General features: G+C 54.4%; 1 protein-coding gene across 2 annotated transcripts in view; it reads right to left on the bottom strand.

Annotated features, from left to right (window-relative positions):
- The window catches only part of LRP1 (LDL receptor related protein 1), an 80,387-nt gene extending 59,259 nt beyond the window's left edge, over positions 1–21,128 (bottom strand). For both annotated transcript variants that reach the window (XM_040233012.1, XM_040233013.1), the window contains exons 1-6: positions 20,589–21,128; positions 12,143–12,265; positions 9,380–9,517; positions 7,196–7,315; positions 5,322–5,450; positions 4,939–5,202 (exon numbers count right to left, since the gene is read on the bottom strand). In XM_040233012.1, coding sequence (XP_040088946.1) covers positions 4,939–5,202; positions 5,322–5,450; positions 7,196–7,315; positions 9,380–9,517; positions 12,143–12,265; positions 20,589–20,655 — 841 coding nt within the window. In that variant the 5' untranslated portion in view covers positions 20,656–21,128. The remainder of the gene's footprint in view (positions 1–4,938; positions 5,203–5,321; positions 5,451–7,195; positions 7,316–9,379; positions 9,518–12,142; positions 12,266–20,588) is intronic.
- Positions 21,129–25,629: the final 4,501 nt, after the last annotated feature.

Raw genomic sequence — 25,629 nt, 5'->3', positions numbered from 1 at the left:
AAATACCATAAGGGCAGGGCACTGTCTTTCATTTTGTGCCCAGCGCCCGACACACATGTACTGATTCATTCAACAAATATTTGGCGAGTACTGAGTGCTCATGCTGTTGTCCCAGTGCTGGGACATCAGTTTTTCCCTTCCCTGCTTCTTCCAGAATCCTCCTTCTCTGGCCTGAGGATGCCCAAGACAGAAAACCTTCCTGCTTGTCAGAGCTACTCTGGTGTCTCACCCAGGGGCTGGGAGAGATGCTCGGGGTTCAGGGCCCTCGCAGGTAGGGACGAGACCACTGGGCGGGCCTGGCAGAAGCTTTGCTAAACGGCGTGTCTGCATGCTCCTGTTTCCTGCTGGGTCCTGACTTCAGCTTTTCTCGTTCCACCAGCAGGTCCGGGGATCAGCCACGTGGGGTCAGCTCTACCCACCGGGCCCCCTCCCTGCCCCGTGTGTGCTTCCAGCCCCACTGTCCTCCTCTGCCTGGCCCAGGGCCACACAGGCTCAGTCCTGGGTGCCGGGGTGAGACGCTCGGACTCTGAAGCTCCGATTCAAAGTCAGAACCAGGGTCTTCCCACTATTGAGAAATGCTTGCTGGGCTCTAAAACGCATCTCTCTTGCTTAAGTTACTTCCTTTGGCTTGAAAACAGGGAGGGGGTTGTTGGGAGCAGGCTGGGTGGAGAGGCAGCTTCAAGGAGACAGTGGGGGAGGAGAACCCTGGGCTGGAGCCGCGCCGGGAGATGCAGGGCCGGCCCTGCCTGGCCAGGAAGAGGAGCAAAGGGCCATTAAATGTGAGGAAACTGGGAAAGGGGAACGGGAAGCAAAAGCACCAGGATGTGGGGAGCTTGAGGCCAATGAGTGGGCTGGCGAGAGCCCCTCGATATTCTGATACCCAGCAGGTGAGAAAGGCCAAAGAAGCCGGTGGCTGGTTTTCCTCTGTGACACTGAAGTGTTCTGTAGGCTGGGGTGGGGGCTGAGAAGGTCGGGGTAACCCGCTCCATGGGAGGGTGGCTTCCCTGCCAGCCGGGAGGCCAGCTCATCAGACTCAGAGGATCAACTCTCTCTCTCTGCCCCTCCTCTAGACAAATCACTGCCCTATTTCCTGTTGTGATTTTAAACACACACACACACACATACACGCACGCACGCACGCACACATGTGAGGGAGGGAAAAGTGAAGTTGGCCAGCTGGACTTAGGGACCCATTTCGCAACCTCACAGCCTGCAGCCTAGGAGGCCTTTTCTAGGCCTCCCAGCCAACCTCTTCTTTCCCTGTGCAGCAGGGTACTGGGGAGAAACCTGAGGACCTCTGAGGGCGCCTCTGGAGCATCCCCCCATACACAGCTCCAGATAAAGTGACTGCAGCAAATCTTATTTCCCTCAAGGCCTCTGTTGGCAACCTCAGAACCGCCTCTCAGCATGCACACACATCCTCCCAGGACCCCAGTTCTGAGGACTGTGCCCGTTCTTTCTACAGTGGAAACATCCTGGTAGCCCAGGTCAGAGGAGCAAAGCTGAGGTCATGCAGGGCTGCGGTGGGTGGGGGAGTTCGTACACTTGACCTCTAGCCCTGCCCAGGGGCGGCCCTGCAGGGGGCTGGACAGGACCTGAGGTTCCTTCAGAGGGTGGTCAGAAGTGGGGTGGGAGGGTGGGCAGGCCAGGACTGCTGACCTCTCAGGGCCTCGGTCTTTGGTCTCTCATTCCCAAAATGCTTGATGTGTTTATGCACAGCTTGCTCTACCATTTATCTACCATTTCTTTACATCCACTCACTTTTCTCATCTTGCTACATCCTAAACAATCTATGAAATCAGAGATTTGACTTGCCAGTTGTAGGAGTTTCCTAATAGGTATTAAAAAATAACATAACTATTAATATAATAGTAAAAAAACGCATGTCCACACACAGCCTAAACATGAAGGCATTCCCACTTGGGGAAAGTGTCAGTCACTCACTCGTGTCCAGCTCCTTGCGACCCTCTGGACTGTAGCCTGCCAGGCTCCTCTGTCCATGGAATTCTCCAGGCAAAACTACTGGAGTGGGTTGCCATTTCCTTCTCCAGGCCCACTTAGGGAAAGGCAGTCGTAAACCCTGAGTTGGGGCAGGGGGCCCAGGGTCTTCCTTGAGGATCTCCTGGCTCTCCCCTTCACATTGTCCAGTCATGGGATCAGAGTCCTCAGAAGCCTGACCATGCTGCCACACATGGCAGGGGAGGATGGGCCCTGGGGTTACATTCCAGGAGGGAGGGAAAGAGATGAACACTGAGTCCCCAAGACCTACCTCCCACCCAGGCCAACGAAAGACACAGGCTGGGGAAGGAAGAGCTGGCAGCCCGGCGTGTTAAGGTAGCAAAGTGCTCACATGCACACATACACCTGTCAGGACGAGTGAGGACATGGGCAGTGGATCTCTTCCCACTTGAGCAGAAACAGATGGAAGGGACTGGGCTCAGACAGGAAACGGCAGGACCTCAATCCTAAGCCTGTTCCACAGAGCCTCGCATGAAGCTGTGCTGACCACTGCAGGGCCCGGGCGGGGCCCTTCAAGGGCTCAGGACTCAGGGCAGGTCTGGCTCACATATACGCCCCAGGACCCATGTGAAACAAGCTCACTTCCTGGCCTCCTTCCTTCTTTCTATTCTATTTCTGTTTCCAGAGTTTTCTCCAGGGCAGTCTCCCCGCTGTGCTGCCTTCTTCCCACACCAGCAGGCAGGCTTCTCTCAGCCCCTGGGCTCTGGGCTCCAGCACCTCTCCCTTGTCAGGCTCCTTCCTCCCACGTGGGGCTCAGCCCAGGGGCCCAGTGGAGGTCACCGTCAGCCAAGAATGGCATGATTACAGAGAGGGCTCCCCCAGAGGGCCGAGAGAAAGCAGGAGAAAGCAGCAGCCTTCTTCTTCCTGCCCCTGGGGGAGCTAATTACAGGCCAGCAGCCCCCCTGCACAGGTGAGTGCCTGGGGCCAGCCACGCTTGCTCTCACTGGCACTTGGGCAGGCCATCAGCCTCTCCTGGGAAGGGGGATGAGCTGGGGGTGGGGGAGGGTGCTGGGAGAGACACTTCCGACATCCTCAGCTCAGGGCCCATAATTAGTTTGTGGGATGAGAGCAAAACAACCATCTTCAGGGTGACAGCCAGACAGTCAGGCGGCATGGGCGGTGGCAGGGCCGAAGGAAGGGACAGAGGCTGGGGCGAGAGGAACCCATTCATTCACCCCGGTAGCATTTCTCCCCAGAACCTTCTGGTCTTTTCTGGCCTCCTGGACTCTGCCCCAGAGGGGCCCAACGAATCTAGCAGACTCTGAAGGTAACACTCTCTGTTTGCCAAGGGAAGGGTACCCGCCTGAGGTTATTTCCTGCTTCTCCTGGGGAGGAAGGCAGGAGAGGAGCCAGGTCAGAGCAAAAGCAGAGAAGGTTACCATGAGGGCATCCCCACCAGGCCACCTACCCACCAGCCCATCAGCCCATCGTCCGCCCTGAGGCAGGGCCAGGGAGGGAAGGGCTGGAGCTGTTTGCCCAGACAGGCCTGATGGGTGGGGCTACTGACAGGGAACAGGGAGAGGGCAGCTGTCTCATGGGGTCTTGCCCTAATCCCACCCCACCTACCATGGGGTTCCTGAGCTGCCTGCCCCACAAGAGCTCTGCCAGCCAGGTGTTGGCTGAGCCCCCAGCCCAGCACTCCGAGGATGACAGGTCTATCACAGGTAGGCTTTGGTCACCAACAGCCCAAGGACCCCCCCGGGATGCTGTGGAGGGGCTGCGGCTGAGCTGTGGACCATTCGATGAGGCCACAGGGGAGGGGGGCTCTCGGAGGAACCCCTGTTCCCACCAGAACTGAGCCCTTGGGTCCTCCTGGGATTTCTGTGCGGATCATCATGTAGGGACCCATGGAAGAAACTTCAAGATCTTCTGGACAGGCCCCATGCAGTTCACCATCCTAAACCTCCTGCATGGCCGCTAGTGACCTCTGGCTTTCACTTCAATTCGTCTGATCTTGCCAGACAAGCTCAAGCCCACTATGCAGATTAGGAAACCAAAGCTTGAGACAGGGAGTTCTGGTTTACTCAAGGTCACACACAGATCAAGTTACCCTCTCTCCCAGGGGGTCAGATCAACCACAGGCCAGACCTCCCCTCTCAGCCCTGTGGTGCATTTCCTGGAGATGTGATGACGCAAAGGTTTTGTTTGTTCCTGTAGCAGTAGCATCTGAGATGAGCAGAAGTGCTCAAGGCACCGGACCTCTGCCCTGGCCCTGTCCCCAGCCACACCCCACCTTCCACCTCTGAGGCATCAGCGTACAGCCTGGGGTGGGAGCTCAAAGGGGAACATCCAGGATATCTGAGAACATTCCCAGTGGGGTCATTCCTGCCACAGAGCCTGTCTGCCAAAAACAGCCTCAGGACCCCCACAGCCACGCTGCAGCAGGGAGTCAGTTCTGGCAACGCCCTCAAGGGAAATGACAGACACGGAGATGGACCCAGCTTGGCCCCAACTCCTCTGCCCTCAGTCACAACTTAGCAAGGCTCCTCTGGCTCCAAGCCCCTTCTTTCCCTTGCTGTGGCTCCGGCCATGTGGGAAAACCCCTCTGTGGACAAATCAACACTCTTCTCTCTGAAAAGGGACAGTCCCTGGTCTCTGGAGGTTGACCAGACATTGTCCTCTCAGGCACTTCTCCTAGGAGGCCCTTCTCTGCCCTGGGTCAGAAATGCTGGAGCCATCCAACACTCAGCTCAGAGAAAGGAGAGGAAGCATGGACATAGCTCTGCCCCAGGCCCAAACAAGCGTTGCCACATTCAACTCGATGCCTCAGCCTCAGTCAGGGGCTTTTGTCTAGGCTCCTGGACCAGTCAGGGGTCATCCCGTCTATCCACTCCCTGGACCCAGCTTGTCCCAGACAGGCTTTGCCTCGCCCATCTCCCCCACCCTCGCTGGCTCCCTGTGCTGGAGCAGGTGACTCACGGTGCAGGCTGAGGGAGATGTTGATGGTGTACTCATCCACGAAACCCTTCAGGCCGGGCATGCGGGCGCACTTGAGCTGTGTCTGGGCAGCGCTGTCGCCAACGTGCACCCAGCACACCGTCTCGTTGGCGTAGCTGAAGTCCATGGCTGTGGTCTGCCGTGTGCTAGTGGGCGTGATGGTGGAAACCTGGGCCCCACTCAGGTACGTGGCCAGGATGTTCTGCGAGTTGGCAATCAGCAGCACAGGGGGCCGGTCAACCGGCTCTGGAGACACAGGAGAGAGGGGTCAGGGCAGCGAGCTGCCCTGCAGCGCTCTGGCCTCTCCCCGTCAGGGAACGACACTGTGGGCGCCTAGCTATATGGTCGCAGGCAAGCCCACCTACCATTCTTTGCCTTGCAGGAGCGGTTGTCTGGCTGCAGCAGGTACCCTTCCACACAGCCACATGCGAAGGAGCCATCTGTGTTGGTGCACAGCTGGCTGCAGGTTCCATACACTGAGCACTCGTCGAAGTCTGCCGGGAAAAGGCGAGAGCGCGGTCATTCCCAGCGTGCCGAGGGCAGGGAGGGGAGTGCCCTCAGACAGCACCTGGGGTGTGTCCGTCCCTACGGCTACTTCTACTTCGGAGAACAGTTTGACAGAATCTACTGCAACAAGAAATGTGGAAACGTTACCGCCTAGCAAGCCCAGACCTGGGATCCACCCTAGAGATGTATCTACACCCGTGCTTATCATCCATTCATCCAGAAAAGATTTCCGCAATGTGCCAGGTACAGTCTTAGGCTCAGGAGACACATCAGCAAGAAAACAGATTCAAACTGCTGCCCTTTTAAAACTTAAGTTCCGGGACCTCCCTGGTGGTCCAGTGGTTAAGAATCTGCTTTGCAATACAGGGAACGTGGGTTCAGTCCCTGGTCGGGGAACTAATATTCCCCAAGCCATGGGGCAACTAAGTCTGTGTCCCACAACTGAGACCCAACGCAGCCAAATAAATGAATAAATAAATATTCTTTAAAGAACTTAAATTCTGATAATAAACGAAATGTTGCTATTATAATAATAAATAAAATAAAAAGGTAAATGACATGTTAGAGGAGTTAGTGAGATGGGAAGTAGCTGGTGCTATGAAAAAATACTAAGCAGAGAAAGGGGACAGAGAATGCAGGCAGTGGGGATGGGATTTTAGGGCTATAAGGAGAGTCTCACTGAGAAGGCCACATTTGTGCCAAGACCAAAAGGAGGTACATTTAAAACAGAAAAGTTTGCATTGTTTGTAACAGAGAGAAACCGGGAACATCTTACTCATCCAAAGGGAGATGGCCAAGTGAACTGTGGTAATAGTCATACATCACCGTGGTTTTTAAAAGAATGGGGTAGATCTCTACACATTAACATGGAAAAATCTCTAGAACATAGTGGGTGAAAAAATTGGAAAACAAATATGTACAGTATGTGCGTGCGTGCTAAGTCACTTCAGTCATGGCTGACTCTTTGCCACCCCGTGGACAGTAGCCCCCCAGGCTCCTCTGTCCATGAGATTCTCTAGGCAAGAAAACTGGAGTGGGTTGCCATGCCCTCCTCCAGGGGATCTTCCCAACCCAGAGATCAAACCCATGTCTCTTAATGTCTCCAGCACTGGCAGGCAGGTTCTTTACTACTAGGCCACCTGGGAAGCCATACACAGTATGATATTTATGTAAAAAAGATCACATGCACATAAACAGTACTTTCAATTAGATTCTGTGAATACATGTATACCTGGATAGAAAAAGGCCTGGACAGAGAAGTAGCAAACTGTTAACAAGAGCTGATTTCCAGAGAGATGGGGAAGGGGCCGTAACTAAAGAGGATTTGTTAAAGGGGACTTTGGTTTTGTCTGTAATGCTTTAAACCTTTTTTAACAAGAAAACTCACATATGACCTATATATATATTTTTTTTTTTTTGGCTGTGCTGTATGGCATGGGGGAATCTCGGGTCCCCTACCAGGGATCAAACCCATGCCCCCTGCACTGGAAGTGCATCTTAACCACTGGGCCACCAGAGAAATCCTTGACCTTGACCTACATAATTTTTAAGATGAGTTTTGAAAAGTCTGGCGGAAGCCAGTGGTTAGGGCCCACAGTCACGCCCTGAAGCTGTAAGGCGTGTGGTAGACCCGCCTCCTGTCTTGCACCTTTCAAGCTTTCTCCTCCCCAACCTAGCCCACTGCCCCCCCAGCACGTCCTGAACCCCAGTATGTACACGTGTGCACACTTACCTTTGCAGGTCTTGCCATCTGCCTGTAGTTGAAAGCTGTTGTTGCAGTAGCAGGTGGGCCCGTTGAGTGTGGGGACACAGTGGTGCTGGCAGCCCAGATGGGAACACTGTCCTCGTTGCTCTGTGGGCGGAGGTGGGTGGGCGGGTGACATATGCTCAGGCCCCCAGATCTGGCAATCATACCCAGACAGCAACCTTCCCTCAACCCCAGTAACCACTTCCCAGGCCTGCAGGGTCAGAGATGAAGTGGCTTAGGAAGCATCAAGTATATTTTGTAAGTGAGGAAACTGAGACTGATGAGGGTATAAGACAGGTCCAAGGTCGCATTGCCAATTGTGGCTCAGAACCCGCATCTTCCTGCTCTGGCTGCCCCGACCCACTCTGTTCCTAGTTTGCTGGTCAACAGCACGTGGGGACTAACTCTGAGCCCCTTCACATGCCTCCTGCCTGTAGTGCCCGAGGACTGCAATTTTGGCTTTGGGGCTGAAGGGGAAGCGTTGGCAGGGAATCGAGTCTTGCCACGCAGGACCCCAGGTCTGGTCTGGAAGCAGGCCTGCAACCCAGCCCTGGTGTCCGAGAGGGCCCAGAGAGAAGGCCCGAGGCCCAGGTAGAGGAGAGGAGGAAGAGAAGCAAACCTGGCTCCCCCGGGATCTTTCTCTAATCTTCCTCCTGCCTCTGACCCACTTCCACAGGGGAGACAGAAGGGAATGAAGCAGGAGGGGGAAGAGGTGGGGGAGCAGCTACCCCCCCAGACCAGCGACCCAATTAATGGCCTTGCGTGGGGCCAGGCGGCCTGGCCACAAAGACCCCTTTGTCCAGTTGCCTCGCACCCCTGCTCCCCCCCTCCCACCTAGGAGAGAGCGCTGCCCGAGATGCTAAGACGTTTAGAGGCGCTAAGCCTGCCAGGAGGTGCAAAGATGGGGAGCCAGGCCCTGGTTACCCTTTCTCCTCCCCACCTCTGTCCCAGAGCCTGAAGGTGCTTCCCCAGTCGAGCCTTGCCCTGCAAAGAGGGGAAGTAGTGTTTGTTTCTGGAAAATCTAGAAAAGAGGTTCTCTTCTGGATATGGGGTAGAAGGATGAGGAGGTCTAGCTTCTGTAGTATCAGAGAAGGAAGTTCAAGCCCTAGGTTTCATATGTTCTTGGTTGTTTGTCATGCTGACCTTGTATGCAAAAGCAGGCAAACTTGAACACTGCCCGATAAGATGGGACGTGCGTGGTAATTAAAGTCAGCCCCCTGGACCCACATTCTACATCCCATTCCAGGAGTTTCTGACAAAACCATGCAGACTCAACCAAAGGAAAAGGATAAAAATCTTCCACAAGCTCCCTGCCCTCAGTGAACAGGATCCAGATGTGTCTCTTCCCACAGGCAGATGTTTTCTGACACGCCTTGTAGACACAGGACAGGGTCTCCACCCCCAGGGGCTTGCCTAGGGCCTCACAAAGCCAGCTTCCTGTTCCAGGCCCGGACCTTGAGGGCAGTAGAAGTTCCTGTTCCCTGAGGTGCAGGCCTGAGCTTCCTCCCCCTCCAACCCCCCTCCTCAGGAATCTCTCCCATCCTCAGGAGAGATCCAGACTCCCCCTGGGACAGAAGGGTCTCTAGAGGAAGACCTGTAGAGCTGGTGGACCTGAGATGCAGGTGGGAAGAAGTCTGACCTACTGTCTTAAAGTTCCCTCCTCAGTTGGGGGGGTGGAGGAGGAACCCTTCCCATGAAGCAGCTTCCAAGAGCCTCAAAGACCTGCCCTTCCCAGGGGATGACTTCAGGGTCCCTGGCAGGGGAGGCAGGCAACAAAGCTGCAGACGTGCGCCGCCCCCCCCCCGCCAGCCCCCGCTTCAGTGACAGCATCTGCTTGTCTCTGCTGCTCATACTCAGGTTCCCTATAAGAAACCGTGCAAAGAAACAACCCCACTGTTTACAAAACTAAAAAAGTATGAACATGCTGATCTAGTAGAGAGCTCTCGTTTCACAGGTGGGGAACGGGGGACTGAAGAGGGGTAGTGACACGTGTGAGCACACACAGCCAGAGACGTGCCCGGGGCACAGGGCAGCAGGTCAGGCCTTGTGCCCTTTGCAGTCCAAGGACAGTGTGCAGACAGTGCTCAGCAGCAGGCCTTCAGACCCATCAGGTGCCCGGCGGCAAACTCACAGCATCCACCTGGGAGAGCAGAGGTGAAGAGCCCTTACCTCGGCAGTGGGACCCCTCATCCGAGCCGTCTGCGCAGTCCTGGACCCCGTTGCAGAGGCGGGACATGAGAATACACAGCTCAGTGCCAAGGCAGTTGTGCTCGTTTGGCTGACATCGCTGGGCCTTACTCTGCGGACCTGGGGGCAGACGGAAAGGTCGCTGTGGGCATGCTGGCTACAGAGGCTGTCTGGCCAGCTACTCACTGAGGGAGGGGCTGGGACTGGGGTTTCAGGCACCTGCAATTTTTAGATCTCAGGAGGCCTAGGGCCTGTTAGACTCTTCAACCTCGGGCTCATCTATGCTACTCCCAATAGTAGCCAGACCTGGGATCCGCCAGGTGGAGGGGATAACTAGGTTTCAGCAAAGAGTCCACTCCCCAGATGCCCCAGGCTGTGGACCCCGAGGCTTCCACATTCTACACCAGGAGACAAAGCACCCCTCCTTCCCATAACATCCTGGGTCACAGAGCCTGGGCGGAGAGCTGGACCAAGTCTTCTAGAAATGCACTTTACAATATGAAGCATCATACACGGCTATTCAGCACTTGAAATGTGACCAGTTCCAACTGGAAGTATAAAATGCACACTGGCAAAAACAAACAAAAAACCATGACAGTTCCCTGGCGGTCCAGTGGTTAGGACTCTTTCACTGCAGTAGCTCCAGGTTCAATCCCTGGTTGGGGAAATATCATCCTACAAGGTGTGTGGAAGGGCCATAAATAAATAAAATGTACACTAGTTTTTGAAGACTTAATACCACAGCCACAAAAAAGAATGCAAAAGGCCTCAATACTTCTATATGAAAAAATATGCTGAAATGATATTTTGTACACACTGAGTAAAATAAAGTTAAAATTAATTTCATCTGATTATTTTGATCTTTTTTTTTTTTTTTTTAAGTAGACACATTTTTTTAGCCACATCCTATAGCATGTGGGATCTTAGTTCCGCAACCAGGGATTGAACCCATATCCCCTCTATGGGAAGGAGGAGTCTTGACCACCCGACCACCGGGAAAGTTCCTATTTGGACCTTTTTTTGAATGTAGCTACTAGAAAATTTCAAAATTGAAATGCATGCCTTCCATTATATTTTTATGCGACACACTATGCTAGACCTCCACCCCAGAGCAGCCTGCCTGATGGAGGACTTTGGGAACTGTCAAAGGTTGTGGCCCGCTGGTGATGTCTCCACTTTCCTTGTTGCCCAAGAAGATGGGCTGCAGGGAGGGCAGCACAGAGCTCTTCAGGGGATCCTAAGGAGGCCAGGATCTAGGACACTGGCTGAGCCTGTCGGCTGGTAGACAGATCACTGCCCATGGGTTTCCAAGCCCAGACAGGATGTAAGAAGGTGCTTGCATGCAAGCACATCTGTCTGCCTGTGCCGGGGAGGAGTCACATGCAGAGGTAGGGGAGGTGTGTACCATGGAGCAGAGTGGTGGGGAGTGAGGTGAATCTATGAATCTCCACGTGTGCCGGTGCTGCCGGCCTCAGTATGTACATTTCCAGGTCCTCTTGGGAGCAAGTCTGGGTCTGCGTGTGAGTGTCTGGGGCATCTGTCTGTGTGCAGGTTATGTCTCTGTATCCTCGTTTCAGAGTGGTGACTCTGCATGGCTGCGAGAATGTGTTTGTGCCAGCATCTGCCTCTGTGTGTGTAGGTCAGCAGGGTAGGGGGAGTGAGTCAGGCCCCGGGAGCAGCTAAGTGTGAGTGTGATGGGTCTAGGAATGTGCACAAGTGGGGACAGTGAGCGGATATGTATATCTGCATCTAACTAAAGGATGGATAAAAAGAGCCAGATCTGGCCCCTCTGCACGGCTTTCTTTATCTTCAACACCAAACACTGGGGTCCGAAAAGTGGGGCATAAAGGTGGCCTGAGATAAGCAGACACTCCAGGCTGAGCCACCACAGAAACACTCATAGAATACCCCTGGCTCCCACACCTCCAGAGCAGGGTGTCAAGGTGAGGCAGAGAGAACTAGTGGCTTCCTCTTCTGGCCCTAAAATGACTGCTAATAATTATGAGTGAGGATGTGGAGATGGGGCTGGGACACGATAAACTCCAAGAGAGAAGAGAGAAAGACCTAAGAATGCAGGGTCCCCAGACCCCTGCCCAGACTAGCCCGGCAGGGGAGAGGCTCTGAAGGCGGAGAGTTTGCCAGCTGCCCAGGACTCCAGGGTCCCGCCAGCAAGTTCTCCATCCCCCACTGGCAGGGTAAAGGCTGGGTGGGGACCTTTCTCCCAGTTTAAACAGCTGCCTCTGATTACACCACTTACTGAGGGTAGGGGGAGGGAGGAGGGCGGGAAATGCTCAGGGGTGGGGCTTCTGGTACAGAGATTGAGCCAGAGCCAGTGGCCTTTGGCCTGGGAACCTGAGGACAGGAAGGGGACCCAGCAAGACCCAGGGGCACCCATCAAGGATCAGGAGGCTCAGAGGTGGGAAGAAGCGGAAGGAGCCAGAAAGAAGGGAGGGGAACCTTCCAGCAAAGCTGTCAGCCCAGAGAATATGGTCTCAGGGAGGCTGGGGTGGGGGGCGGGTACAGCGGCTGAGGAAGCTCATTTTTGAGCATACCAAACACCTTGCCGGGCTCTTTGAAGAGCAGGGGGAGGACAGTTGGACAGTTTTAGCTGTGTCATGTACAAACAATCACAGAGCAAGGTCCACACCAGGCTCTAGCTCAACTGTCTTCATCCTAGACTGCCTGGGCCAAAAGGAAAAGGGAAAAATCAGTGATGGGGGGTAGGGATCTAGAAAAGGTACTTACAAATCTCGGGAGCCTCGTCAGATCCATCCGGGCAGTCCCTCTCACCATCACACCGCCAGCCTTTTGAAATACAGGTGATCTGATCTCTGCAGGCAAACTGCTTGGGGCTGCAAGTCTTAGGGACTAGGGCCAAGGGAAGAAAACAGGGGTGTGAATAGGGGTGGAGGCCAGCTCTACAGTCTGAAAGCCCTCAAGGGTTCCTCCTCCTTCTTCAGGCAGTAGCAGTCTCCATCCGGCCCAGGCTCTAACCCAAGATTCATGTGTGGAGCAGGGGTGGGAGGCAGGGGTTGGGGGTCACTCCTGAACACTGTGTACCTGAGACGGGGGAGGGGAAGGACGCGGGGAGCACACTGCTGCCGCCTGACTGACCCCTGTAGGCTGCCCATTGGGTGTGTGCTCTCCCAGCTCTCAGGGCCAAAGCCCTTGTGTTCTCTGATACTCTGGTCAGACCACAGCAGCCTCCACTCTGCTGACTGAGAGTGATGGGGCATTTAGGTTTTTGACAGGTTTTCTCTTTATCTTCTCCATCCCACTAGAGGTCCAGAGCTGGTCTTTACTAACCTCTCTGCTCCTTCACCCTCTGGGACACTACTGGTCCTTAGAACACATCACCCCACACATCTCCAACTCCTAACCACCAGGCCCTCCCCAGACGGGACATGTGTTTGGGGTGCCCTTGGCACATGGGTGTCTCAGAGATGGTATCAACAGAGGAGTTCTGCCTCCACATCCATTCTCTAAACAGTCTCCCTTGCGGATGCCCTCAGAGTTAATAGGTACCTAAGATTGCTCAAGCCGACAGGGCTGGAGAGCCAAGGCAAGGGGATGCCTGGGGTGACCTGAAGGAGCTAGTTTCAGCCCAGCCAACCCAAGAAGTTCCTATATCCAGGACCTTTCTTTGCCCTAATCCCTCACCCCACCATCTGCTCTCTACACCCACCCCATTCTCTTACCTCATTCTCCAGGGATGAATTAAACATGGTAACACTAACTCTCATTGTTACCTCAGTATGTGCCGGGAAGTGTGATCAACCAGTTCTTTCCATGTATCATCGCATTCAATCCTCTCCACAATATGACAAATTAGGTACGACTAATACCATTTCCCAGATGTGGAAACCGAGCCTCAGAGGCTGTGGGGTCACACAGCAGGCAAATGTCACAATCAGGACTTAGACCCGTTTAACCGACTCTAAGCTGTGAAGCAGCCAGTTGACACCAGGCTCCCCATTTCCACTGAGAGGTCTTCGGGCGCTATTCCTCCCAACCCTGTCAGCATGTCCTCCTCGGGAGGGAGGCAAGCCCCACCGCCTTCACTGCCGCCCCCCAGTCTCCCAGCCCTGCATTGCCTCTTCCTCGATCTGTGTCAATCCCATTTCTCTTCGGCTGTCATGCACCAGAGCCCAGCTCTGTGCCAGGCAGTAAACTAGGCGCTGGGGTGCCCAGGAGGGGCGGGGTGGCCCCTCAGGAGCCATGGCACCCCAGGAAGACAGCAGGGTAGAGTGAGCTCAGGGCTGGGACGGAGCAGAAGGAAAGAGTGCCGGGGCTCTGAGCAGGGAGGGATGGACTCTGAGGAGAGCCACACTGGGAAGACGTCCTCCCCCTCAACCCCTGCCTCTGGCAGAGGGGACTGCGCTCAGGCCGCCGGCCAGGGTGAGAGCCAAGTTCAGGAAACACATCAAGGATGGCCTGGCTAGGCCCCCCACCCTGGAGCCCCCTCCCCTGCCCCCCACCCTGAGCAGGGAATAAAGGCCCCTTGAGGAGGCGGATAATGCTGAGTTCATTGCCCCACTGGGCCAGCTGTGAGGTCTTCCCGGGGAAACTGCTAGGCAGCCTAGTTAGCATGCCGGATGACGGTCCCCCTCCCCGGGGGGGGGAGGGGGGGGGGGGGGGGGGGGGGGGGGGGGGGAGCGGTGGTAGAGGGGGCTGGAATGGGATTCAGAGGCAGATGGGCTATTTGGAGCCCAGACAGGTCCCTATGTCCATCCCTGCCCCCACCTGGATTTAGCAGTCCATGCCTCCACTCCTCGCCAGGGTAGAACTCACAGCCCAGGCCCGAGGTCACTGGTTGGTCACTCCAATCTCCCCTCTATTCCACATCCCAGCCACAATCCCCCCTGCTTTGGCCCTCACTTTGTCCCCTTGCTGTCCCCCACCCCCATTTTTGGCCTGAGCTCGACAGAGGAAACAGCAGCTGGCAAACTCCGAAAGCTGGAATGAGAGAGATTCACAAACCAGATGTGCTCTTGCGAGGGAGGGGAGTGGGGGTGGGGAGTGAAAGGAAGAGGAGCCCCCTGGGCCCTGGCCCACAGCAGAGCCCTCCGGCCTGGGGCGGGGTACTGGGCGCACACCAGGGCAGCACAAGGACCTAAGAGATGCGGGAAGAACTTCCTTTCTGTCAGGGATGGTGGAGGAAAGACCTGAGTTTGAAGGCTAAGGCCTGTCTTTGATTTCCTTCATAGGGAAAGGGGAGGAAAGGAACAAATAACCTACTTTGGGGCAGTCTACACGGGCCAAGGGAAGTCTCATTCAGAGGTGGAGGGTGTTGCAGTGGGGGTGGGGTCGGAAACCTGTAATCTGCTTAGAGCCCGCAGCCAACCCCACTCCCCTCAGCTGCACCTTCTGCGTTTGATGCCAGCACCCAGAAAACCCAGCTAGGTGGCCGCAGATGAGGGAACAACATGGCCCTACATTAGGGAGCAACTAGTGGCCTCCCCTGGCTCCCACCCCTCAGGAGATCTGGGGGTTCCTAAGGATATGAGCTAACAGTTTTCAACATGGTGACTCTGCGTCAGCACCTAGGCTGAGACACTTTTACGTATTAACTCATTTAGATCCTCAAACCCTGTGATGTGGCTACGGTTGCAATCCCATATACAGATGAGGAAACTGAGGCATAAAGCAATTAGTAACTGAACAGGTGATTTCTTACTGGCCATGACAGCGGAGCAGAAGGATGAAAAAGGGAAATGGCAGGGTCCTCTGGCACTGGGAGTGGGGACGGGGATTACAGGAGGCGGCCCTGGCCTTCAAGGCTCCTCAGAGAGGAGGGGAGACAGTGGAGAAGATGGAAAGGGATAAGAACAGGACAGCAGAGGGAAAAGAGAGGAGGGAAAAGAAGGAGGAGAGAACTACAGAGGGAGAGTGAGGGAGGTTGCAGAGAGAACACCAGGACACAGGGGCTGTCTGTTCTCAGCTTTGCCCGGAGATGAATGTGACCGCCATGCTAACTCTGGCCAACACCCCTGCCCCCCCCACCCAAACCCAGGCACCCAGCCCAGCCACGGCCCCCAGGGCCACCAAGCTGGAGCCAGAACAGGAGGTGTAAGGCTGGGTGTGCATCCAGACACAACACGGGCCCCACTGCCCTGCTTGAGCTTCGGCTGCCGTCCTGTCCCATTCTGAGACCTTGGGGACAGGGTTCGGAAGGGTGGCAAGGGTGACTCCTCTAGAGGAGGGCACCCATCGTTTGATCCCTTGGGAGCAGAGACGGAGAGGAAGAGAGGGGGGTGAGATTTCCTAAAGACCCAGGAGACCTGAGGCAGGGTAAGGGTGAAGGAGAACCCTGAGGCCCTTTTCAAGAGCAGACCCAGCAGAAGGAGAGACAGGCTGTGTACCGGGGGATGTTTTCTAAAAAGAACCACATGATAAAGCTAAGGGAACAGAGGAGCCAGGGGGTGGCCAGGGAGTGGGGGGGGCCAGAGCCTGCAGGAATCTAAACTTTCAAACATACGGGGGTGGGGCGGCAGGGGCCTCCCAGGCCCAAACCCAGAGCTTTTCACTGAATTTTATGTATTTTGGGTGTTACCCGGTGGCTCCTTCCCCGCAGCTCAGTGAGGCTCAGACACATTTTTGTCATTCCTGAGTCTGGGCCTCTGCTTTGCGGCCTGGACAGACAGACAGGATGGCTTGGGCTGCCGGGGGGGAGGGGGATGGTCTCCCCCTCCATCCTGAGTCAATATTGACTCAGCGGGACATTAGCCTGACCTCCCCACCATCTTTTCCTCCATGCTCCCCCCAACCTACCCCGCAAGTAAAGTCCAGACCCCTCAAATGCCTCCAGAGGTCAGCATATCTCTCACCAGGCCTTCAGAAACCCTCTTCACCTACCCCCAACCCCCTGCACACACAGCCATAGAAATAAAAGCTCTAAGCTCCTGACCAATTCCCCACACCTCTCTCCAGTTCTCAAGTCGTGAGGAAGTTCTGCCAGAAGTCTAACCTCCCTCCGCCTTTCTGAATTATCTGCATTCTCCCTCTTATTCAACCCACAAAGGGTATCAAGTTCTCTTCTTCCAGAAACATTCTCTTCCAAATTAGTGGAGGGGGAAAAAGAGAGAGGAACTTGGAAGAAAGTGGAGGGAGAACTTTCACTGCCAAAATGGAGATTCCCAGTTTGGCCTGAGAGGGGAATAACAACTCCAAAATGGCGAACACGGGGGAGAGCCCAGGAGAGATTTCTGCTCCCAGATAGCTTTTGGGATACCAAGAGGCCTGGATGGAGGTGGATGGAGACAGGCAGAGACAAAGCATGACACAGAGACTGAGAGAGACTGGACAGAGAATGCCACAACAGGAGGAGAGAGGATGAGATAAGAGAGATTAGCTAGGAGAATGGGAGACAGAGGTTCTTGGAGGCCAAGACCGCACATACCAATGATAAACAGAGGAAAAAACCTAGGAAGAGGGTCTCAGCCCAGAGGTTGCCAAGATAATGGCACAGTTGTCTTGGGATGAATCTGGAGAAAAACATCCCTGAGATTCAGGGTGGGTAAGCATGTATCTTTACTCAGGCAAGTGGAGTCCCGGCCCTACCACTGTCTGACCCCAGGCAAACTCAGAATAGGGGCCATTGCCTCCCACAGAATTGGGAGGGTGGTAGGAAGGAAGATGGAAGCTCTTCGATGGGAAGGCCAAGGCCTCAGAGAGACCCTCATCTACCCTGGGGTGCAACAGGGGTAAATGCTGCCCTCCACTGTCCCTCGCCTCTTTCCCAGGGAGGCTTTACACTGGGGCCTGGGGCCACTGCACCGGAAGCAATCCCAGAGTCAACTACTTCCTTCTCCAAACAATGTGGGATCCTGTTAAAAACTGGGCTGAAATCTGGGACTGAACACAGTGGGGTGGGTTGAGATGCTCCAAACACACCCAGCACACAGTTCCACCAGGTCAGGGACCCTTGCATGGATGGTCCCACTGCGTTCAGATTGCCCAAGGGTGAGGAGCCCGCATCAAGAGCTGGAGGACTTGGATGCTGGAGAGCTCAGAGGGCTGGGGGCAGGGGCTGAGAGGAGGCTACTGAGGCGGGTAATAAGCCTTAAGCTTGGGGTTTTGATACGCAAAGGCTGAGGCTACAGCAGGAGGAAAGAAAGTTAGACTAGGTAAGGAAGGGCTTCCCAAAGGAGTTTTGAAAAGTCGGGAGTGGGAGGAAGGTTTGGACAGGATCTGGCTCCGGCCAGCGCCCCTCCTGCCCCTTCTGCCCGGCTGACATCCTTAAGAGGCCCAGTGATGGGGAGTGGCTGGGGGGAAAATAATAGAGAAAATGGAGGAAGGGGGGTGGCTAAGATTGGGAGAAAAGGAAGTTTTGAGAAGCAGCCTCAAACATCAAAATATACCTCCATCCCCAAATCAATGTCCTCACGTCCCTGGTTTGAAAGACAAGGGTGAGGGGAGATAGTCAGGCATCTGGGTCTGACCAGGGGAGAAAGGAGTTTGGAACCATTTCTCACAGAGCCAGGAGGCTCAGCCTCATAACTAAGTTCACTGTCCAGCTTGTCTGATAACAGGTAATATACTGGCTCAAGGGGGTATGTGGAGATGGGTAGGAGACAGGGAGGCAGCCAGCCCTCCCCACTACAAAATCTTCCTCATCTCAGCAGAGACCTCAATGACCTCTCTTCTCACTCTCCAGTCCATCTGTTTCTCCAGCCTCCCAGAAAGCAAGTAGACCCAGTTCTGTCTACTAGCAAGGAGTGACATCGCTCCCCAAAGAGAAGGGGACCCTGGGGATTGGGTTCAGGCACAACAGAGAAGGCGGAAGTGCTGGAGAAGGACCTAGGGCTGCTCCCCTGAAGGCAAAGCAGCAGAGTCCATGTGAGCCAGCAGTAGGAAGGAAGATTAGACACTGAGGGAGGTAAGCTGGAGCCAGGACATGCCCTTCTCTGGGAAACGAAGGAAAAAGTTGTGTCTGTGGGCCACAGGGCATGAGGGCAAGGGTAGGATATATGAACCCCTGGGCGGTCCTGGACGACGTTGGCACTACAGGTCTGTGCAGTCTCCCTTTCCCACTCTCCTGAGTGGGAACCACTCTGGATGAGTCATATTCCCATTCCAAAGGTGAAAACAGTAATGTGAGTTTGGGGAGGGGTCCTCTCCCTAGGGGTTTCTCTGGTGGCTCATCGGTGAATAATTCGCCTGCAATGCAGGAGATGCAGATTCGATCCCTAGGTCCGGAAGAGCCCTGGAGGAGGAAATGGCAACCCACTCCAGTATCCTTGCTGGGAAAATCCCATAGACACAGGAGCCTGGCGGGCTACAGTCTGTGGGGTCTCAGAGTTGCCCAGGACTTTGGATAGAGTTTGGCTTGAGCTGGGGTTACAGCTGTGGGCTGGGTGGAAACTTACAAAAGGGGTGGGAGACCATTAAGGAAAACATGTCCAGTCTCCTTCCTCCACTCACCACCCACCAACTTGGTGGGTTAATTACCCGAGGGGTGAAGCTCCCTGGGGCCATTCCTGACTGGGCTGGGGCCCTTGTCTGCTTTCCACAGAGACCCCCTCTTCTTTCTGCCTAACTCCATCCTCCTTCCATCGTGGGGCTCTTGATGCATTACTCTTTCTCTCTTAAAATGCTTTTCTATCCCTTCCAGATCTCTCTGCCTCAGTTTCCCCTCTCACTTAACAGGATTAAGAACAAGAGGAAACAACACCCATAACTGAGGAAATCACAGGCAAGGGCTGGTCTGAAGGGTATTCCGGGCACAGCTTCTTTCCTCTTCTCCATGTGGGGTGAGTGGTAGGTGGACAGAGTCCCCAAGATGGCATAATTGAGAGCTACTGAATATACTGTCCTATATATTTCCTGTCCCCCAACACCCCTCCCAACTGAAGCAAGTTGTGGGGAGGGGAAGAGTTAATCCAGTTTCAGAGAAAAACTTTCCCAATCCCAATCTGGCAGAATTGAGAAGATGGAGGAGGGGTGCACAATGGTATTGGGTGCAGATTTTTTTCTCTGGATGAGAAGATTAAAGTGACGGGAATGGATCAGATCCCACCCCTACTCAAATCAGGGGCCCAGCCCAGCCCAACCCCGTGACCCCAGCCCAAAGCTTGAGCAAGACTTGAACCAGTGACTCACAAGTAAGAGGGAAAATAGCTGACACTAAAAAAAAAGCAAGAGGGCACCTCTTTCTCCAAAAGGACACAGTTCTTGCCCAAAGCTAACTGCAATATACAAAGTGTGTGTGTATGAGGGGAGGAGGGGAAGTGGTGGAGAGAAATAAACACATCTACCTAAAGAGCAGGGAATTAGGGGTGGGGGCATGACATAACCCCCATCCAACCTCCAGCTCTCCTTCTAGTCCAAACTGTGATCAAACCAGAAGTCAGGGAGAGAGCAGCCTTTTTCCACCCTTCCTTCAGCATTCCAGGCCATTCTCCAGTCCCCTTCCCCAATGATGACATCTGACGTTTTTTCATCTCAAAGCTCCCAGGAATTAAGAAGGAAAATTCAAAGTCATATAGCTTCGCCTGCCCCCACCCGCTACACCCCTCAATACAGCTCTTTCCAGGCTACTGACAGAGGCCCTGAGAGGGGGAAGTGCTCATTTCGGAACCCAGGCTGGCAGCCTGCTAAATCCTGGACTCAGGCCTCCAAGCCTGGTCTCCAAGGGCCCAGATTCCACACCCAAGCAGGGGGCCTTCCCGTGGCCCTCCCTCTCCCGACCCAGAGCCAGTCCCCATCTAGCCTGCCCTCTGCCCAGCAAGGCACCCGGACCCAGCTCTCCCTTCCAGATTCAGAGGCCACAGCAAAAGGACCCCCGCCCCCTTTTGCAGCCAGTACATTGCAAATCCGGATTCCTTTACAATTTAGATGGGGGTGGGGGGGTAGAGGATGTAGGGGAGGCGGAGGCCCTCCCCGAACAGAGATAGGAGAAGGCCTCTAGACCCCAGGATCAGAAAAAGGGGGGTCCCTCTTCTCCCTTCCCAGGCCTCTGGTCTTTGTTTGGGCTGGGGGGGGGGGGTCCCAGAAGCATCATTTGCCCAAGGCCCCCATCCTCCAAATTGGACCCCCATCCCCGCCCCCAGCTGGGCCGCTGCAGTGTCAGCTGGACTGGGATAACAAAAGGCACCCCCTCCCGCGACTCCCTTTCCCATCCGAACACAGGAGTGGGGGCTGGGGAGTGAGTGTCCCCAAGGGTCCAAGGGGGCCGCGGAATCTCACTCACCGTCGACAGCGGCCGCGACCAGAGCAGAGAGCAGGGGCAGCAACAGCAGCAGCGGCGGGGTCAGCATGGTGTGGGCTGATGCCAGCAGCAGCCCCTCTCCTCTGGTCCTGTTACTTCTCGCCGTCGCCCCCCCCCAATTGGGGGGCCCCCCTTTTTCCTCCTCCCTCCCTTCTCCTCTATTCTTATCCTATCCTTCAGCAAAGCGCACCAGGGGCGTGGGTGAGGATGTAGAGTTCGGAGCCCCTCGCGGAGGGCCTGCAGACGGGGCTGCACCCTCTGCCCCCAAATCCAAACCCTTCACCCCCTGCTTTTCTCTTCGTTCCTCTTTTTCCCCCTCCCGGGGCGAAGCTCACAGCCCCATCTCCGAGCCGCCTCCGGCTGCAAAAATGCACAATTGGGAGGAGGCGGGGTGGGGGGGTGGGGGGCGTGGACGGGTGGGGGAGCCTTTGGAAGGGGCCTGATGGAGCTCTGGGGGCTCCCCTCGTTTCCGCCTCCTCAGTGCACGGGCCTGGAGCTCGCACCACTGTTCCCGGGACTGAGGTGCCGCGGGGCGGGCTGAGTTGGGGGGGAGAGGGAGGGGACCGGGAGAGGAGGGAGGGAGAAAAGGGGCGGGGAAAGAAAAAGCCGGGGCGGGGGGTAGAAAGAGCTACGCGGCAATCCTCCGAGTGCGCATGCGCTGATTTGGCGCGCTGCCCTGGGGAGGGGGAGTCAGAGGAGCGACAAGATTTGGAGCTCTGGCGAGCGGTCCGAGAGCGGGGGTTCCTGGGGCCCCGCTGGTTGGTTTTGGGCCTGGAGTGCCCATTCCCCTGACTGGGCCCTTCTGCCTGGCGCTCGAGAACTGAAGCGGCGAGAGGGATTGGGCAGGGGGCGAAGAGAGCTGAGCCGCTTGGCTTTAAAACTCGGTGTGTCGCCCTAGGATTTCAGGCCCGGTCTGGGGATCTAAGATCGGGAGGTGTGGACCGAGGCCTGATCTCCTGGGGGAACCCTGACTGTGACTCCCCTGCCTGGGGTGGAGGCGGGTTGGGGGCCGCCAGACCGTGGGGAAGATGCGGGGAGAGGCTTAGCTTTGATTTGGAGACATTGTCAAACCCGGACCGGGATTGGGGCCTGCGGCGGAGGGGGGCGGGGTGGGGGAGGGGCCGAGAAGGCCCGCCCCCACCTCGCTCCTGGGCTCGGCGTAAACAGGGGCACCCGCGGGGACACGCCGGAGCTTGTCCGCCTGCCTAGGGCTTGGGGATGGAGCCCACCTTAGCACCCGCCCTGTCCTGCTCGCCTGGCACTGGGCGCGGGAGGGGCAGGCCCTGGTTAGGAGGGCGGTGAGTCACCAGCGGGTGGGGCTGAGGAAGGTCCACCCCGCTTCGTCCCAAGAGGTCGGGGCTCATTTATTTTTTTGTTTGGTGTTTTGTTTTTTTATACCTTCCGACTGGCTTCCCACCAAGTCGGGGTTTTAAATTTCGAGCAACGGGGATTTGGAATAAGATGAGGGACTCTTGGACCTCTGTTTCCAGGCCTCGAGTTCTTCTAAGGAGGTGTCTGCTGGGTCCCGGACCTTTGTCCTAGGCAGAGTCCACAAGGGACTCCTAGCTCGGGGTCCACGGGGCGCCGGGCGGCTCCCGGAGCCCAACACCGTGCTTCTGGCCGCTGCCCCCTTCTGGGCGGTGTTTTCCCGCTGTACTTCGGGTGTCTGACTTTCTGGTGTCTGGAAGTCGGAGTTCAGGGAGACAGCCAGCGAAGCTGGCTGCCAGAAACTGACGTTAGAGTTGAGGGAGGCTTGCGCCACCCTTCTTCCTTTTAAAATTCTAGGCAAGGAAAGGCCCCACATCTTCACTCCAGTCGGGCCCTGGCAGAAAGCAGAGCAGCATGGAGGGCTTGTCTGTTGAGAGAAGCGACAGCCAGAGAAGAATCCAGAAACAGCTAGACCTTTCCTCCAAACCAGAGCTTCCTCTAGGCGAGCTTTGCTCAGGGCCAAGGCCACCTGCCTTTAGTCTCCCGGGCCGGAAACCTTAGACTTTTTGCCAACCGGTCTTCTGGGCCTTTCTCTATTGATCTTACAAACCTGGGCTCAGGACTTACCATTTTTTCCTTTGAAATAGGGCTCAGATTTTTCCTCCGTTTGCACTGCCAGAGTTTCTTTGGTCCAGGGTGGGGTCTTATTCATCCCTTCATCCAGACCTCGTGGGCTAACATGTAACATGGGTCACATGGCGGGAACTTACTAAAGGTTTTTAATGAACACCTACTAGGTTCCTTCTCCCAGAACCCCTTCCCCATATTGTCATCCAAGTAAAGTCAGATAGAAACAGAGTCCAGGGGACTTCCCTGATGGTCCAGTGGATAAGATTCTGAGCTCCCAAAGCCTGGTCAGGGATATAAGATCCCATACACTGCAACTACTGAGCCTGTGCACCACGACTAGAGAGCCCACACGCACTGCAGTTAGAGAAGCCCAAGCGTTGCAACCAGACCCAGCACCACCCAAAGGGAAAAAAGAAACAGACTTCAGGCAGCTTTGAAGGGAAAAAGCTAGCTGGAGTGAGCATACATAGCCTGAGAAGGTTGTGAGGGGGGCAGCCCTGTTTCTCGGGTCTCCCTGATACCTCTCTTATGCAGGTGAATCTTCCTGAAACTGCTTCCTCTATTTCTTCCTGGCTGGGGAGCCTCTATTGGGTGTCCATAGACAACAGAATGATCACGTCAACTCTTCTTCCAGTCTTCTTCCAGGATCTGGCCTCAGCCAACACATGGACACGTCTCACTTGCGAACCTCCCAGTCCCTGCTGTCTCCTGGATATGACTGTGTGTTTATTTTTATTAACTCTATATTGTAAATAATAATAATAATAATACTTAGTGGTTGCAAAACTCAAGAGTATAGGAAGGTACAAGGTGAAGAGTAAACTTGCCACACTTCATGCTCCCATTCTTCAGTCCCACTCTCAGAAAAACCACTACTAAGAGTTTCCTGGGTCTCCTCCCAAGAGATTTTTAAAAAACAATAAACAGAATTCCCTGGTGGTCCAGTGGTTAGGATTCCATGCTTTCACTGCTGGAGGCCTGGGTTCAGTTCCTGGTCGGGGAACCAAGATACTGCAAGCTACTTGGTGCAGCCAAAATAAATAAATAATAAACAAATATAAATAAACATCTTTTAAAACTTCGAATCAACTCATTAAGTATATACTGTTCTGGAACTTGCTTTTTCTCAATTACCTCATCTTGATCCCTTTCCCATTGTACACACACACCTAAGTTGCTCTTTACATGGACTACTTGGGACCTCCTTCTTGGATACTCCATAGTCTACTGGGATTGTTGGGCACTCGGGTTATTTCCAATGTGTGAAGTGCTGAGGTTGTCACTATAAGACGAGAGAATGCATATTTCTACCTGAGCCTTTACTTATACTCTTCTCTCAGCTCCTTCCTACTTTCCTCAGCAAGGCTCTCCTGTTATTCTCACTCTGCCCATCTCTCCTGTACCAAGCTTGCTCTGAAGACAGCCTTAGTACCTAGAATTTGGCACTTAATTTTGTGATTTTGTGTCTACCATCAGACCATAAACTCCCTGTGGGCAGGTATCATGTCCCTTTACTTATTTGTATCCACACAGTGTTAGGACCTCTTGATTGTTAGGTTGGTGAACTTACAGGAGTGTTAGGGGTAGGGGTGTCTGCACTGGTAAAGGAGACCATCATGATTACCATCAAATGGGATGTGACTGTAAGAATTGTCTCCGTATTTCTCCTATAGCACCCATTATGCAGTCCCTCTCTGCCTCGACGTCTTCTCTTTCTCCCCACTTCTACTCTAAAGAAGCTTTTTCCATCTTCAAATCCTTGGGTTGGAATTATAACCAAATAGGGGAAACCACAGAGGAATTAATTCTGTGCAATCTATGATCAGGTTATCAAGAATGGTGACAGCAGGCAAAGAAATTGGTGGAGAGAATACCTTGTTTTCTTGGGATCTCCCAGCAGATTATTAAACATGTCCCTTTCCTTCCCTGGTGGCTCAGAGGGTAAAGCATCTGCCTGCAATGCGGGAAACCCGGGTTCAATCCCTGGGTCAGGGAAGATCCCCTGGAGAAGGAAATGGCAACCTACTCCAGTATTCTTGCCTGGAGAATCCCATGGATGGAGGAGCCTGGTCGGCTACAGTCCGTGGGGTTGCAAAGAGTTGGACATGACAGAGCGACTTCACTTTCCTTTCCACTTTCCTTTTCCTGAGTATAACAGGCATTGAGAAAGGGGCATTAAGAGGGCAGCCCTGGAATTGAATGTCAGGCCAGAGGCTGGCACCACCTAGCGGTCAGATAAAGAAGTGTAAACAGGAAAAATGGGAAGGGTTTGTTGGAAGATGGGAAGAGAACCAAGATTGAGTACTTTCCATATACCAAGACCAGCCAGTAGATTTTACATGGATTACTTCATTTAAGTTTTACAACTACCTTGTGGCATAGGTGTTATTTTCAGTTTGTAGATATGGAAATAGTCTCAGAAAAGGCAGATTTGAGGAATCTGCCTCAAATCACAGTGTGGATTGGAGCCCGGTTTCCTTTCATTTAAAAAACATTTATTAGGTACCTCATATGGGCTTCTCTGGTGGCTCAGAGGTTAAAGCGTCTGCCTGTAATGCAGGAGACCTGGGTTCGATCCCTGGGTCGGGAAGATCCCCTGGAGAAGGAAATGGCAGCCCACTCCAGTATTCTTGCCTGGAGAATCCCATGGATGGAGGAGCTTGGTGGGCTATAGTCCACGGGGTTGCAAAGAGTCGGACATGACTGAGTGACTTCACTTTCACTTATATGCCAATTACATTGATAGGCACTAGAGATGAGATGGAAACATGCAGTCTCAGCCTTCAAGGTGTGTACAGGTTAATGGGGTTGAGCAACTAGATCACTGACAATTACAACAAAGGACCTTAATGCCTGGGATAAAGGCACATGGCACAGAGGGCCATGGGAACCAGGGCAGGATACCAATCCCAGATAAGAGGGTCAAAGCAGGGCAGAGTGGATGATACCAGGCTATGTGTTGAAA

The sequence above is a fragment of the Oryx dammah genome, unplaced genomic scaffold (assembly GCF_014754425.2).
Source record: "Oryx dammah isolate SB20612 unplaced genomic scaffold, SCBI_Odam_1.1 HiC_scaffold_29, whole genome shotgun sequence".
Taxonomy (NCBI): Eukaryota; Metazoa; Chordata; class Mammalia; order Artiodactyla; family Bovidae; genus Oryx; species Oryx dammah.
The sequence above is the reverse complement of the archived record's forward strand: the minus strand, read 5'-3'. Positions and strand labels throughout refer to the sequence as shown.